The following is a 13982-nucleotide window of genomic DNA, read 5'->3' on the forward strand; positions in this document are numbered from 1 at the left end:
CAGGAAGGAGAGTTGATGGAACAGCAACAGAGCTATTGACCAACAAAGTTACAAACCTGCAAGCTGTGAGAGGTGCTCTCCAAATGCACCTTCTTAACATTTCCCACAAACGTGAGACATGAAGAAATGCAAATTTGCTACTGAGACTCGTCAGGCTCAAAACTCAATTTCACCATGTCCTGAGGTCCTCATTTCCTGGCTGGAGGTGTTCTGCCTTCTCACCAGACATGACCTTACTTCTCCACCTCAAACCAAACTCAGCCATGAGCTACGGACCGAGAAGCCATCGTCCTCAAGATCCTGCCATGTGGAAGGCATCCCTTTCTGTCCTGCTGGGCTACTCCATCGGCTCCAGGACCCCTTCACCCGCGCTGCTGGCAGGCGCCCTACCGGAGCCGCGAGTGCGAGCCCATCTCGTTTGGGGCGATGCCGGAGCCCTCACCCAGCTGGGCTCTAAGAGTCCTGGGAGAAGTTTCGCCTGAGGAGAGGCGCAGCCCGGAGGAGCCGCAGGCGGGGCGGTTCCCCCGAGCAGGGGCAGCGTCGCGCCCGTCCCGGTCCCGGTCCCGGTCCCGGTCCCGGTCCCGGTCCCGGTCCCGGTCCCGGTCCCGGTGCGGCCGCCGCTCCCTCCCGCGCGCTGCCGGCAGAGGGCGCGCGCCGCCCGCCGACACCGCGGGGCCGCCTCAGCCCCGCGCCCGCCCCGGGCCGGGGGCTCCGAACTCGGCGGGCGGCGCCGGCCCGAGCCCGGGTCCTGCCGCCGGGGCCGGGAGCGGCGCGGTCACTGAGCCCGCCTCGCCTCCCGCGGGACGGTGCCGCCCCCCGCCCGGCCCCGCCAGCCGCTGCCGCCCCGGCCCTGGGTCCGTGCGGGGAGCGGCGGCCGCGGGGCTGGCAGAGCTCGGCGTCCAGGTCCCGCCCGGGCCCGGCGCGCCCCTGCCCGCGGGTGCTGCGCCCGGGGCCACGGTCCCCGGCAGCGGACGTGGTTAGGCAGGCAGAGCTGGGGAATTCAAGGTCTGCCGAAAAACGGAGGAAGTCTGCCACCTGGGCACCGGGACTGAGGCCGGAGAACGAGCAGTCCTACACCGCAGTGTGAGCACTATCCCCGGTGAGCACCGCGGGGCCAGGGGAGGCTGTGCAGCTCTGTGACGCTGCGGGCTCGCACGGCGTTTCCCTGCCTTACCTTGTCATCCCTCTCACGTCTGCCTACGGAACAAACCACGGGATCTCCGCATGCGGATTTATGTGAAACCCATTCACATGCAACAGCAGCTGGGGTGCACCTCCTTTGTTTGTCCGTTCGCTCTGCTTTTTGGGGTCACCTATGTAAATGCACAAGGCACTAACGATGCAGCCTGGCTACCTTGGATGGCATCACTCGTGTCAGCTTTTGATTAAAGCTTTCCTAAACACATCACGAATGGCCGTTCCTCTCTCAGAGTGACAACACAGCGAAGTGAAAACACAGCAGAGCATTTTACACATCTTTACTACTGGTAGAGTATCTGTAAAGACATGCAAGCAATGGGAGATTCCTTGCTCAGCGATTCAGCAGGCTGGTTTTGTTTTCTCATGGCTGTTGTGGCCCAGGTACACTAGGGATGCTGGAAGGATGCATTTATATGGAAGTAACAATAGGAGGTTGGAAAGGTGGATGCAAGTCCCCTGTGTGTTCTGCCCTCTCAGTTGCATCAACCTATCCATGTTATGATCCTATCAGGGGATCTGGCATTTAGCTTTTTATTGCCTCCATTTCTGAGAAAATTACCAACTCGTTTTGAGGGGGAAGATTTATTAGAGATGATTTTTCTATCTACAGGATTTGAAATAAAAAGGGATATGTAACAGATACACATGATCAGCAAATGGAAATCGTAATTAGAAAGGAAAGATTAACAGGGACACAAGTCCGTAGAATTTCATTGTTAAGAGATCAATTTATTATTCCCTTGACTGCAAGTTAAATTAATACACGTAATATTACAACATGGAAAAGAGATGCCAGTGACTGTCATAAATACAGCTTGCTCTTCTTTCCTAGTTATTTAGGGAGGATTGGGAACACTTGTGAAATCACGTTCATTAAAGCCTGAATAGAGGCAACTAACCAATAACTGCGGTGGAAGCAACAAGGTTCTCCCCCCTCCTCGCACCCACCCGCCCTTTTCAAGAACGGGGGGGAAATCACAGACGTCAATCAAGAAATACTGCAAAATAAAATGGACCCTCCCGGCAGCCGAGGCATCGCGCAGAGCAGCGGTGAGGCTCTGGCACTCTGCTGGCAGCCTCCGGCGCCGCCAGCCCTGCAGCTCCGCCGCTGACCGGGGAGCGCACGGGGCTCCGCAGCCCGGCTCTTTCCTTCCCTCCCTTCCAAAACTGTCAGGCACAAATGGGCAGGAGGATATTGGCTGCAAGGGGCGCGGAGGCTCCTCCCAGAGCCTGGATCCCGATATTTTTGGAGGATTTCTTCTAACTCAGTTACAAACCTTGGTGAAGGGAACAAGTTGCCGCTGTAGCGGAGGCAGAAGGCGCCTCTGCTTGAGGGGAGCGCGGCTCTCGCTCCTTCTTTCGCCTTCCCGAGCTACCTTGGATGCTTCACCTCACTTGCGGATGAGAGCTGTGCTGCCTATCGGGGGGGACCGCTCCTGATTTGGATGTTGCTGTTTTTGTGAAAACAAGGGTTGTAAGGGAATGAAAGGGGAAACAATGAAGAAAAACCGACCGGGAGAGAACCCCAGCCCCAAGCGTTTTCCCGAGAACTGACGGGTGTTTTGGGGCTGAGCGATCCCGTCGGAGGCGGCGGAGGGAGCAAGCCTGCCCGCTCCGCGGGGGACTTCCCGGGACCGGCTATTCCCTTCTGATGCGGACTGGGAAACCTGTAGGAAATTCTCCCGCCGCCCAGCGAAGCCACCATGAATTCAGTGGCTGGAAATAAGGAGAGGATTGCGGTCACGGCGCGGAGCAGAAAATATGGGGTAAGTTGTCGGCGCCGGGGCGGCTCGGAGCGGTGGTCGTCACAGTGCCGGGGCTCCCGCGCTTCCCTCCCGGCGGCTGCCGGCGGTCGTGCCCCGGCCCCGCGCAACTTCCGCGGTGCGGGGCGGGGGCGGGCGCGGCGCGGGGGCCACCGCGGGCGCGGAGCGTCCGAGCGAAACTTGCCGGCGCCGCCGGGCCTCCCTGCCTGACCCGCTGCTCCTTCTCCCGCTCCAGGTGACCGACCCCTGCTCCCCCACCAAGCCCGCCGCCCCCTTCTCCCCCGAGAGCTGGTACCGGAAGGCGTACGAGGAGTCCCGGGCGGGCGGCCGCCCGGCGCCGGAGGGAGCTGGCTCTGCCCTGGGCTCCTCCGGCACCCCGTCCCCCGGCTCCGGCACCTCCTCGCCGGGCTCCTTCACCGGCTCGCCGGGACCCGCCTCGCCCGGCATCGGCACCAGCTCCCCCGGCTCCCTGGGCGGCTCGCCGGGCTTCGGCACCGGCTCGCCGGGCTCCGGCAGCGGCGGCGGCTCCTCGCCGGGCTCGGACCGCGGCGTCTGGTGCGAGCACTGCAACGCCCGCCTGGCGGAGCTGAAGAGGCAGGCGCTGAAGCTCCTCATCCCCGGGCCCGTCAGCAGCAAGGTGAGCGCGGCTCCGGGGGAGGCGGGGGGGCCCTGGGCCCGGAGCGGTCTCTGGCAGCCGCCGGGGATGTCCGCCACCTGGGCTCCCCTCTGCCGGTGTCACCGCCAAGCGCTTTGCCGTTTATTTGTGTTCTTCCCCTTCTTGATCTTGTTCCCTTTTTCCATCCCCTCCCGCTTCGTGTGGAGCAGCGTGCCCCTGTCTCCGGAGGGCTGCCTGGCTTCAGGAGCATCTGTGATAGTCCTTCCAGAGTGCTTCTTTTCTCCCGTTTTTCATTGTATTGACAGTGATTCTGTGCTATTTCCTGAGCGCTGTTTTAATTTTTTTTTTTTTTTTTTTTTTGGCGGTGGGGGTAAGTAAGGGTGGGAATATTACATCGGAGTTACTGGTCCCTTGCCCTTTTGCTATCTTTGATTCCTACAGGACGGATTTACAAATCATCCTTAGACTTGGCAGCCAACTCAGTAGTGAGGTGTGTACGTATGTGATGCCAGTGGTTTCTGCCTCCATTGAGGGAGAAACCCTTCTGTAGCTCTGGGTTCACATGAGGCATTGAAATGCTGTGTGAGCCCAAAGGTCACTCAGTGAGGCTGTGGCAGACCATGGCATTGAACCCAGCTCTCCCAGGTGTCTTTAGGCAGAAGGATAACTTGGTGATGCTTCTCTTATAGGGAAGTGCCAGGTTTTTTTTTATTCCCAGTAAGACTTGAAAATACTTGAAGCTGCTGGACTCTGAACCTTGGGTTGAAAAATCCTGTGCTGAAAGAGGATGTAGGCATTGCTGACATTTGGTTTCATGTTTTAAGAGCTCACTCATCCTGAATACAGTTGGAAACCTGCTTTCTGTCTCTCTTGGGGTGTTTGATACCTCCAAAGGCATACTCTGAAATTCCTTGGTTTTGTTTTGTTTGGCACTGTTTTTGTTTCCCTTTTTGTTGTGCATATAAGATTAAGGCTAACAGCTCTAAACGAGTGACCAGCAGCCCTTGGCTGACCTCATGCTACTAAAATAGTAAGCATTGGGTTCCTCCATAGCAACCCTGTGAGTGTTGTATTGTGAATGGTTCTGCAGCTCCTGGAATGTAGTACAATGCAATTTTGTTTGCCTTGTTGGGTCCAGGTACTATCAAATGATAATATTTACTCTTCCACTTCAAAGAGTTTTCATTAGTGGTTACAATAAAGAGGTATCATGGAAAAGAGCCGACTGCTGGGAGAGGGTCCCTGGTATTGCTGTTGTGTTGTACTCTCCATGATTTATTTATGTGCTCTTTGAGAGGGAGTTGGTGTTCTCATGAACAAAAGGCTCAAGGGCTGGTTGTTACCTTGTCTCAAGAGCTGACTTAACTGAATTATTCATGAACAGGGAAAGGTGGATCCACCAAAATTAATAGTAAATTTAACCATTAATACATGGTTGATTCACTTTAAAGTGGCCCTTTACCAAAATCTTGTCAAATTTCAGACTGTGAGATTTGACAGTAATTACCAGCTGTAGGTATAGGTGGGAAATTACTGATACAGATATGGGAGCCATCAGAATAACTGAGATTAGGGGTGGAGGGGAGGATGAAACCAACATCAAGGCATGGTGTTAAATAGAAATTGACTGATTTTAGTTGCATAAGTGTTTACAGAGGGTTCCTTTACTGCAATAGTGATTGACATTCACCATCCTAGCCTTCCTGAGAGATTACCCTTGTGTTTTTGCTACTATTTGTTCTGCTGTTCACTTAGTTTAGCTGGTGGTGTTGTACAGACCAATCTTTATTTGTATCAATAGCCTTTCAGCCTCCTTACCCATGTTCTTTTTTGCTTCTTATGCCTCCTTTCCAAACCTTCCACTTCTCTAGGAGTGCCACTGACAGAAGTGCTGTCCAATCTGTGTGTTTAGGAGCAAGGGAGGAGGCACAAGCAAGGTGGTCTCCATGGGCTTGGGTGACCCTCTGCCCTATTTGCTATGCTTCATGGTACTTGCAGGCTCAGTCTTGTTGAGGTACTCTTGAGTTGAGAGCTGGCACACAGCTCCTTTCTGTGGTGGGTGCTGCTGGCTGTGACTGTTTGCAGAAGCATCTCTTTCTCTCATCCTTTCTGGCTTGTGACTGCTAAGAACTTGCTGGGCTTGTGGTTTTTGCCTTCAGCAGGTGCTGCCCAGCAGGGTGAGGCTCTGGGCTGGATGATGTGGGACGCAAACGTCATGGCTGGTGCCAGTGACTTCTTTGGTTTGAGTATACTGTGGTGGTCTAAAAATTTGTTTTTCCTGGTGTAATGGGGTAGCCTTATCAGTGTGTGCTTTGAGGAAAGCAAAGTGCTGGCATGGGCTCTGCTGGTTCAGTCAGGGCCTGTGAGCTGCCTCTGTGTGTGCCATAGTAACACTCTGGGAGTCCATTCTGAGGCAGGGTTTCTCAAAAATGTGGAAACTTATTTGTGTCTAGGGAAAACTGGCTTTGGTTTGGATTGAAACTGAAGACTAATCACACTGTGTTAATGTAGCTGGCATTTTTTCAGGGTCCTGTGAGGTCTGCTCTTGATTGCTACTATGGAAATAGGGACTTTTTGAGTGTGGAATGGATCCTGCCACTTAATTCAAGTGGAAGAAGGAGCAGATCATATTCCTGATTCTGGGTATTCCCTCAGAATTTGCAAAGCATCCTACAACTCAAGACTCTGGTGCCCATAGACACAGCTAATTGGTGATATTCCTTTATTAGAACTATTAAATAAGGCATTTAAAATGTCTGTCATCTTTTAGTCAGCCAGGCCTGACATATTTTCTGTTGTTGCTGTTGAAGACAGCCTGGTGTTATGGTATTATGAGTTCTATGGTATTATTAGTACAGTCTGCAGCACCTGTTTCCCATTTATGCTGTATTTAGAAATGCTCATCATCTGGGATAGTGTGTGTTGCAGAACAAGCAGAATATGAGAGTATCTGTGTTTTAATGTGTATCTAGTAGCAGATATTGGAGTCTGCAGTAACCTATCCAAATGTGAACCTATATTGGTATTTCTGACAGTGTGCAGTCATGTAAAGGTTTGTATATATCTGTCAAGTGTAATAGTGTGCTTAATTGCTTCATAAACAGACCAGGCTTTATGCATGAAGCTGTGTACTGAAGCTTTTCATTTGATTGAGAAAAAGCCACACTTAAGCTAGAGCAAACTGCTTCTGACTAGGCCATTGTTAGTGTTGAGGTGTTTAGCTTTCCATTCTAAATAGAAACATTCTCTCCTAATACATCAACAGGATGGAAACTTTGTGGGTTTTTTTTTTTTTTTGTGAGGCACAAAGGTGAAGAATATATAATTATAGTTACATTAATTTATTTGAGCCATTTAAAATGCCAGGTTCCCTGCCAATAGCAAAAAGAATAGTGCTAAAAGCTTATTGTTTCTTTTTCCTCCTCTTGTGGTACAGATGTGACTTAATGATGCTCAGCAATTACGTGCATAGGAGGGGTTATATTTTATGTGAATGAAATCTTCTTGTAACCCCCAAGCGAAGCAGGCCTGTGGGAATTGATTAGCACAGGTGTTTGATAGAGTTACACTGCAGTTTGTAGAGTTACTGCAGTTTGTGACTGAGGGCATCTTGGAGCTTTTGATGCCTGTTGTTTGTGGGGTTTATGTTGCACGATGATAAAGATTATCTCAAATTACTAATACAGGTTGGTTTTTTTATGCTAAGCTTTTTCTTAGGCTATATTTTTAGAAGAGCATCAAAGTTCTAGCATAGAAATTTATGGCATCATACTCCCAAATTTCTCAAAATTTCTGTGAAATCAGTTTGCTTTGAATTCAAGGCTGTGATATCACCTATCTTCAATGAACACCTCACAGGCATCTAACAATTGAAGAGTTGCTATATTGATGTGTAACAAATTATAATGTGTGCTAATAATCCATGGAATGGTGATAAGAATGCTCACAAGCTGACAGTCATAAATTTCTTAGTATGTGGTTCCGAAAATCCTGAATACAGCCTTTAAACTGCTAATTTGAGTGTGTGGACACAAATTGCTGCCTGAGCATATTGTGGTTGGGTCAGGAAGTAAGGGTCTACTGTAAATGAGCACTGATGTTGCTAGGTGGTTTATATGGTGGACCTCCCCTTACCTAAAAAGTCTGTGCTTCTGAGGATAAGAATTGGGTAAATTCTGAGCAATCTTTTCCATCCCTCTGAGCACAAGAGGGAAGGAAACAACTGGCATTCAAGATACAGTTTATTTTGCTTTTTCTGCCTGTTTACTGGCGCTATCTGATTGTTTTGCTTATGTATTGTTGAATTAGTCTTCTCATTCAGTGGTCAAAGACTTGACTCATAATTATTAATAATGAAGAAAGCCCTGAAGCTGATATAATGAAAAATAGCTACTTTAGAAACATTCCCAGTAGAGACAGGACAGTAATAAACCCTTCCTCAAAGCTTAGCAAGTGGCAGAATAATGGAATTTCATTTCTGTCCAGACCTTTAATTTGTGAACAAGCACGGCCAGTCTGTATAGTGACTTAATTCACTGTGCAAAAAAATCTCAGGCACCTAATCATTTCATCCCAACTCATTGTAATGCAGATAGGATTATTGCATTAGAAATGTGATTTTAAACGGCCCGAGGCAGTAATTTGTCAGCATTTGGGAGGATTAACTCCATTAAAGTTTAGGCAACAACAACCATTCTTTTGTGTTGCATCACAGGTCACAATACCAAACATTTAGCATAACTCATCTGTGAATCTTCTTACAATTGTATGCTTCCTGGCAAGTTGGGAAGCCGAGCTACTTCACTTGCACTGGAATTACAGCTGCTTGCAGAGGTCTAGAGGAGGCAAATGGATATGCCTTTGCTGCTGATGAATTAATGTAAGCTCTTTTCTAGGAGCAGCTGGAAGTCTTGCTGCTGCAATCCGCAGTGTCAACATGTGAAACAATATAACTATTTCTTTTGAGCTTGCAAATGTCTTTGAGGTAAGGGTGAAGATGCTGTGTGGTAAAGACTGCTTTTTAGGAAGCTGTCAAAGCCATTAGCTCTGCAGCTTTCTCTATGGGATGAAAAAGGCTTGTCATTACTAAGTGCATTGGAAATTAGAAACTGGCCTATGGTTATATCTCATGAATTGAAACTATAGTGTTTCCTATCAGAAAAGAAAACACTTTTAGACCACAGAGCTCTTGAGGGTGAAGAGGAAGTATTGATGAAGTAAATCTCTGGGGAGGAGAATTTTTTTCTTTTTTCATACAAAGACTTGGCTCTGCATCTGAAAACATTGTGTTCAGAAATACAGAGTCAATGCTGAGTCTTTAATTGGCCTCTTCAGGCTGGATGGGTAAAATGTCTTCAAGGTGTTTTATGCATGCCTTGAATGCTGCACTGATGTCCAAAATCACCTTGTATCTTCAGATAGTCTTACATTTCCTTAGAAGTGTTGTGACATCCACAGAAATCTTGCATAATAAGTGTAGGACTTTGGTGTATAGTTTTGGAAGGGGAAAAGGAACAAAGACTGTCCATCTGAGTTCCCCAAACAGTGTTTGAAAAAACGTCACACATTACCAGTGTGGGCCATGGGCATGTAATGGGAGTCATGCCGGCATCAGCAGATTATTAGAACATTGCAGGGCTGAAAGACACGGTGCTTTTGCCACATCAGCAGCACATAGCCTTTGACATCGTGTAATTGGGGTGCTTCCAAGCACTGAACCTGCAGCACCACAATAAACTTGACTGTCATGCTCTACATAATGATGTAGTCAGAACTGCAGCATTCTGTGACATGAGGTCCACGTGTCAAAAGCACGAGAGATGTTCTAAGTTAAATTGCTAGCTTACATCTTACTAGTGTCACCTGTGGCTTGAGAGGCATTGATGTTAAAATGGAGGAAAACAGGCGTACACCTTCCCCTCCTGACACTAAATAAACAATCCCTAGCCCCAGTATCTGTTGTTGTAGCTGCAATTCAAGAAGTATTCCAATTGCAGAAAAGATTGTTTATCAGGGTGTTGTTACAAATTACAGCTTGCTTAATTCAAACTAAACATACAAAGTAGTATCTTATGAGCAGGAAGTTTAGAAGAACCCAATAACTTATGTTGATATTTTTATTTTCAATTACTTTCTATGTAATCTTCCTATATTAAACTGGGTTTGTTTTTGTTTCTTTTTCTTTTTCATAGTTATGAAAAGGACTCATAACTATGAGCCTAGTGAAGCTGTTAAGAATTGTGTTTGTCTCTGGCTTTGAAACCTGAGATATATAATCAGACTTGGTACAGACCAGATTTTTTTGTACAGTTATAATATCTTGTGTCATCTACAATGAGGATACGAATCTGCTAATGCTTCTTTTTCCTCCACTCTCCTGCTCAGAACATTTTACAGTGTAGTTTAATATTTTGATAAGAGTGTTTGAAGTTTCTTTAAGTAAAATTAGATCAACACAAGACACTTCATAGAGCAGGGAAGAATTGACTGAACTGTTTTGAGCTTGTCACAAGGGCTGAAACAGTCTGCAAGACACACCAGAATCTGGGAATTCTTTCCCTAGTATAACATCATTGTTTCTTCTGTCTGGAGCTGAACCTTGTCAGTCTAGTGACTTGCATGAAATTGACCTTAGGGAGGGCATTTGGACTTCAGGAAAAGCAGTAGGATTTAATTTAGGCCACAGCTCCATGTATGATGTGGCTCTAACCAGGGAATACTTGTGTACCTTCAAAGCAGCAGGCATGCTGCTCTGGCAGAGCAGGTCTAAGACATCCTGGCCCCTTGTGGGCTTCCCATGTGCCTTTCCTTTGTCCTCTCCATATGAAGGTCATAAGTTAGCATCACTGCAGGTCTCCTGTGTGAATACACAGTGATTGCTCCCTGCCTTAGTTCTTATAAAAATGATAGATAGTTCAAACACATTCAATAATGCTCCCTTCTAAACTCAGATCTTTTTGATCAGGGAGTGACTGGATGTGCTATTACAACAGCAGATGCAAGGAGCCAGTGATCTCTGAGAAAGCTACTGATGAGAGCTGCACAATGCATCCAGCCCTAGCCTCCATTGTAACTGGAGTACAGAATACAGGGATTACTTTGCAAAAGAGACAGTCAAAGAAAATATGGTACCAGCTATTCAAAAGAACCAGTCTTAAGGAATTGGTGTGTTCAATTGCAGCTTGAATTTATTGCTATGGTGTCAGAATTCAATTTATTTTATTTAAAATAATACTGCTTAGCAAGGCTCTTAAAAACTACTTACAGCATTGGCATACTACTTAAAAATTATTTTTGTTTTCAACTGTGTTTATTTTTATTGTCTGTCATGGTTTAACCCCAGGCAGTTGCTTGCTGTCTCCCACACCAGCAGGACTGGGGAGAGAATGGGAAGGGTAAAAGCTGGAGAACTCATGGATTGAGATAAAGAGAGTTTAATAGGGAAAGCAAAAGCCATGCACACAAGCAAAACAGAACAAGGAATTAATTCACCACTTCCTGTGTTCAGCCATCTCCAGGAGAGCAGGGCCCCATCACACCTAAGGGTGACTGGGAAAGACAAACACCATCACTCCACTTGTCTTCAGCACAAAATGCTGTCCAAAACACAGCCCTGCACCAGCCACTGGGAAGAAAATTGACTCTACCCCAGCTGAAACCAGCACATTGTCATAAGGATCTTGTGTTCAATCTATTATTAAATCACCTAGTATGTGGTTGATCTTGTATTTTTTGTATAGGACATTTTCTGTTTTCTGGGAGGAAGGAGAAAAGACTTAATTCTGAAGAAACTTTAGACTGGTTTCCTCTTCTCTGCTTTCGTCTGAAACTCTTTGGTGGTAGTGTTTGTGGGTTTAAAAATAATAAATTGCCAGGGAAATTCTGCTCAGGAGACCTGAGCAAACCAATGGGATATTAAGCTGGATTTGGTTTGCAATTCACCATGAAAACAAAAGCCTTTCCTCAGAAGGAACTGGATGCTTCTAGATAAAGCATTTGTTAGTATAAAATTTTTGTATTGTGTGTTTTAAGTTGCTATACCTTCCTATTAAATGAAGAAGGGCTGAGTCTTTTTACTTTATTGCTCTCCAAATAAGAGAAATGAACTTACAGGCCTCATAATATCTGCTTTGTTAGTGTCTGGTCAATGATCTTATTCAATAGATTTGGTGATTTAGGAAAAAAGTGTCAAATGTCTTTTACTAGAATAAAATAATAAAAGTATTCCAAACCCAACTGAGTGTGCATCTGAAGAACACTTTAAATTTCTTGCTGGTGGTATGTGTCAAAGGAACTGTGTATGCTGAATGTAGGATATCTGTATCCAGTGCAATATGACTGATGTAAAACATCTATCTAGCTTTAGGAAAGCTAGCTTCCTTTTCTGTAGGAAAATTTTAAATTGGGAATACAGTCTGTGTTTTGGCTTCCAAATTACCTTCAAGTGGAACTTGCTTTATATGCATTTGTTCCTTATAGATGTGTTTTGACCTGTGGATTTCTTATGATCTATTAATAGCAAGCCTCTGCTCTATTTCCCTATGCTCCCTAAATCATATATAGCTTGACATGATCATTTACTTGCACCTGAGTATTCACAAATGCTTCTCTATTCCATGGATTTGCACTGGAACAAAATTCTACTCACATGAATGTTTGGGGAAAAGCAAATGAAAGGAGACTTTGATATCTACCACAGTAAATATTTTCTTTTCCTGAAGAAAAAGTGAAATTTCACAGTGGTTTGGGGATTTCAACTTTGTTCAGAACTGTCTGAGGAGATCTGCCTCAGGATGGAGTTAATTTCCCCCAAGCCGTGCATGTTTCATTCCCTCTTTCTCTACCACCCTCAAAACTGACTAATAATGATGAATGAAGATTCAGGAGTACAAACCCTCAGTTTCTGTGGGCCTCTGTGTTGTCCTAGTGGGAATTTCCCATTTCTTTTATCACAGGTGTACTTGAAGATAGGAGAGAGAGTCCTGCAGTGCTGAAGAGGGTGGTTACTTGGAGCTCATTATTAAAAACAGGGCAGAATTGGCCTCAGCATCTTTCTGTCCTGGCTCCTGTAAGTCATCTGGGCAAACTCCTATCTTACCAAAGCTAAACTCAGACTTTATTATGCTGAAATTATTCAGGAGAGCAAACTTCTGCCTGCTAACTGATTGTCTGTATGATTATATGCTACTATTTCAGTGGGAAAGTTTTATTTTTCTGTGCCTCTTGGCTAGATGAACCTCTGACCTGTTAAGTGCCAAATGCTGAAAGAATTACCCCTTTACTCCATCCACTTGATGGACTCCAGCAGAATGCCTAGTGGGCAATAAGGCAGCCTTGGCTTTAAGCAGGTGCTGAACAGTGAGGATAGAAGTCATTACTCTTCATTTCTCTATTTGTTTCACTGCTCATCTAATAGTGATGGGCAAAGAAAAACATTAATATCCTATCCAGCAGCCAAATGCACCAAAGTGGGAGTGTGGCTCGTGTGTTTTCCTCTTTCCTAATGGTATCATTAAAATTTAACTAGTTCTCTAAATCATGTTAGTATTCCCAGGGTTAATATGCTGAGATTGCTGGCAGCATTCCCGCAGGAAGAGTTAACAGTGGCTGAGGCTGTGTGGCTGGCATTTGTTGCTCAGAGGGAGGTGCTGGGACTGGAGAAGCCCTGGCACCAGAAAGGCACAATCAAGTCTTTGGTGACAGGGGCATTTTACAATACACAAACATATTCTTTGCTATTTACCTCTCCCTTTCTACTCCCTCCTTGCTTTTCTCTCCTCATTAGCCCTTAAGCTGTCAGTTCATCTCATCTGCTGTTGGATTTCTAATGGAAATTCTTGACAATAAGCCTGCATATGTGTGAACCTAGCAGGAAGGCATATTGTATGTGCTGTATGATTTAAGAGATTGTTAGACCATAGATGGCTTTTACTGGAGGTCGAGGAGGCTAACCAAGTGGGAGATGCAATTAAAATGGTATTTGTTAGAAAGGAAGAGCTGGCTGTCTGGGCAGACTGAACATGGGGAAATGATGGGTAGCTGGAAGGCCATTAATGATGGCTTTGTAAGCAGCTCTGCAGCATGGGTGGTAAGCCTAAATCCAGAGCTGTACTTTTAGTATGCCTAATAAGACTTCCTTTTTTTTTTTCCCCCTGTGTGTCAAATCCATTTCTGAATAATGGATTTGACAAAAATTCTCTGGATTTTGGGTTAGATTTAGAGGTGGGTGAAAGAAATTATGGTGGGTAAGAGAAGAAACTGGCTTGTGGGAGCCTTCTCCATCACCTTGAAAACAACGCTCTGCAAGATTTTACAGAATTGATCTTTGTAAAATCATGGATTTCAGCGTTCTGGCAAAGAGGCTGTTTGGTGAGAAATAAAAGATGGGGCAGGCAACTCATTGA

At 46.2% G+C, this 13982-nt stretch overlaps 1 protein-coding gene across 1 annotated transcript in view; it reads left to right on the forward strand.

The window, feature by feature from the left end:
• The first annotated feature begins 2263 nt into the window (after nt 1–2263).
• Nucleotides 2264–13982, forward strand: part of KIF26B (kinesin family member 26B) — a 277077-nt gene continuing 265358 nt past the window's right edge. Inside the window, exons 1-2 of the mRNA XM_071429169.1 lie at nt 2264–2966; nt 3199–3600. Coding sequence (XP_071285270.1) covers nt 2904–2966; nt 3199–3600 — 465 coding nt within the window. The 5' untranslated portion in view covers nt 2264–2903. The remainder of the gene's footprint in view (nt 2967–3198; nt 3601–13982) is intronic.

Source organism: Agelaius tricolor, unplaced genomic scaffold (assembly GCF_023055355.1).
Source record: "Agelaius tricolor isolate 1412-34295 unplaced genomic scaffold, bAgeTri1.0.p SCAF_1, whole genome shotgun sequence".
Classification (NCBI taxonomy): domain Eukaryota; kingdom Metazoa; phylum Chordata; class Aves; order Passeriformes; family Icteridae; genus Agelaius; species Agelaius tricolor.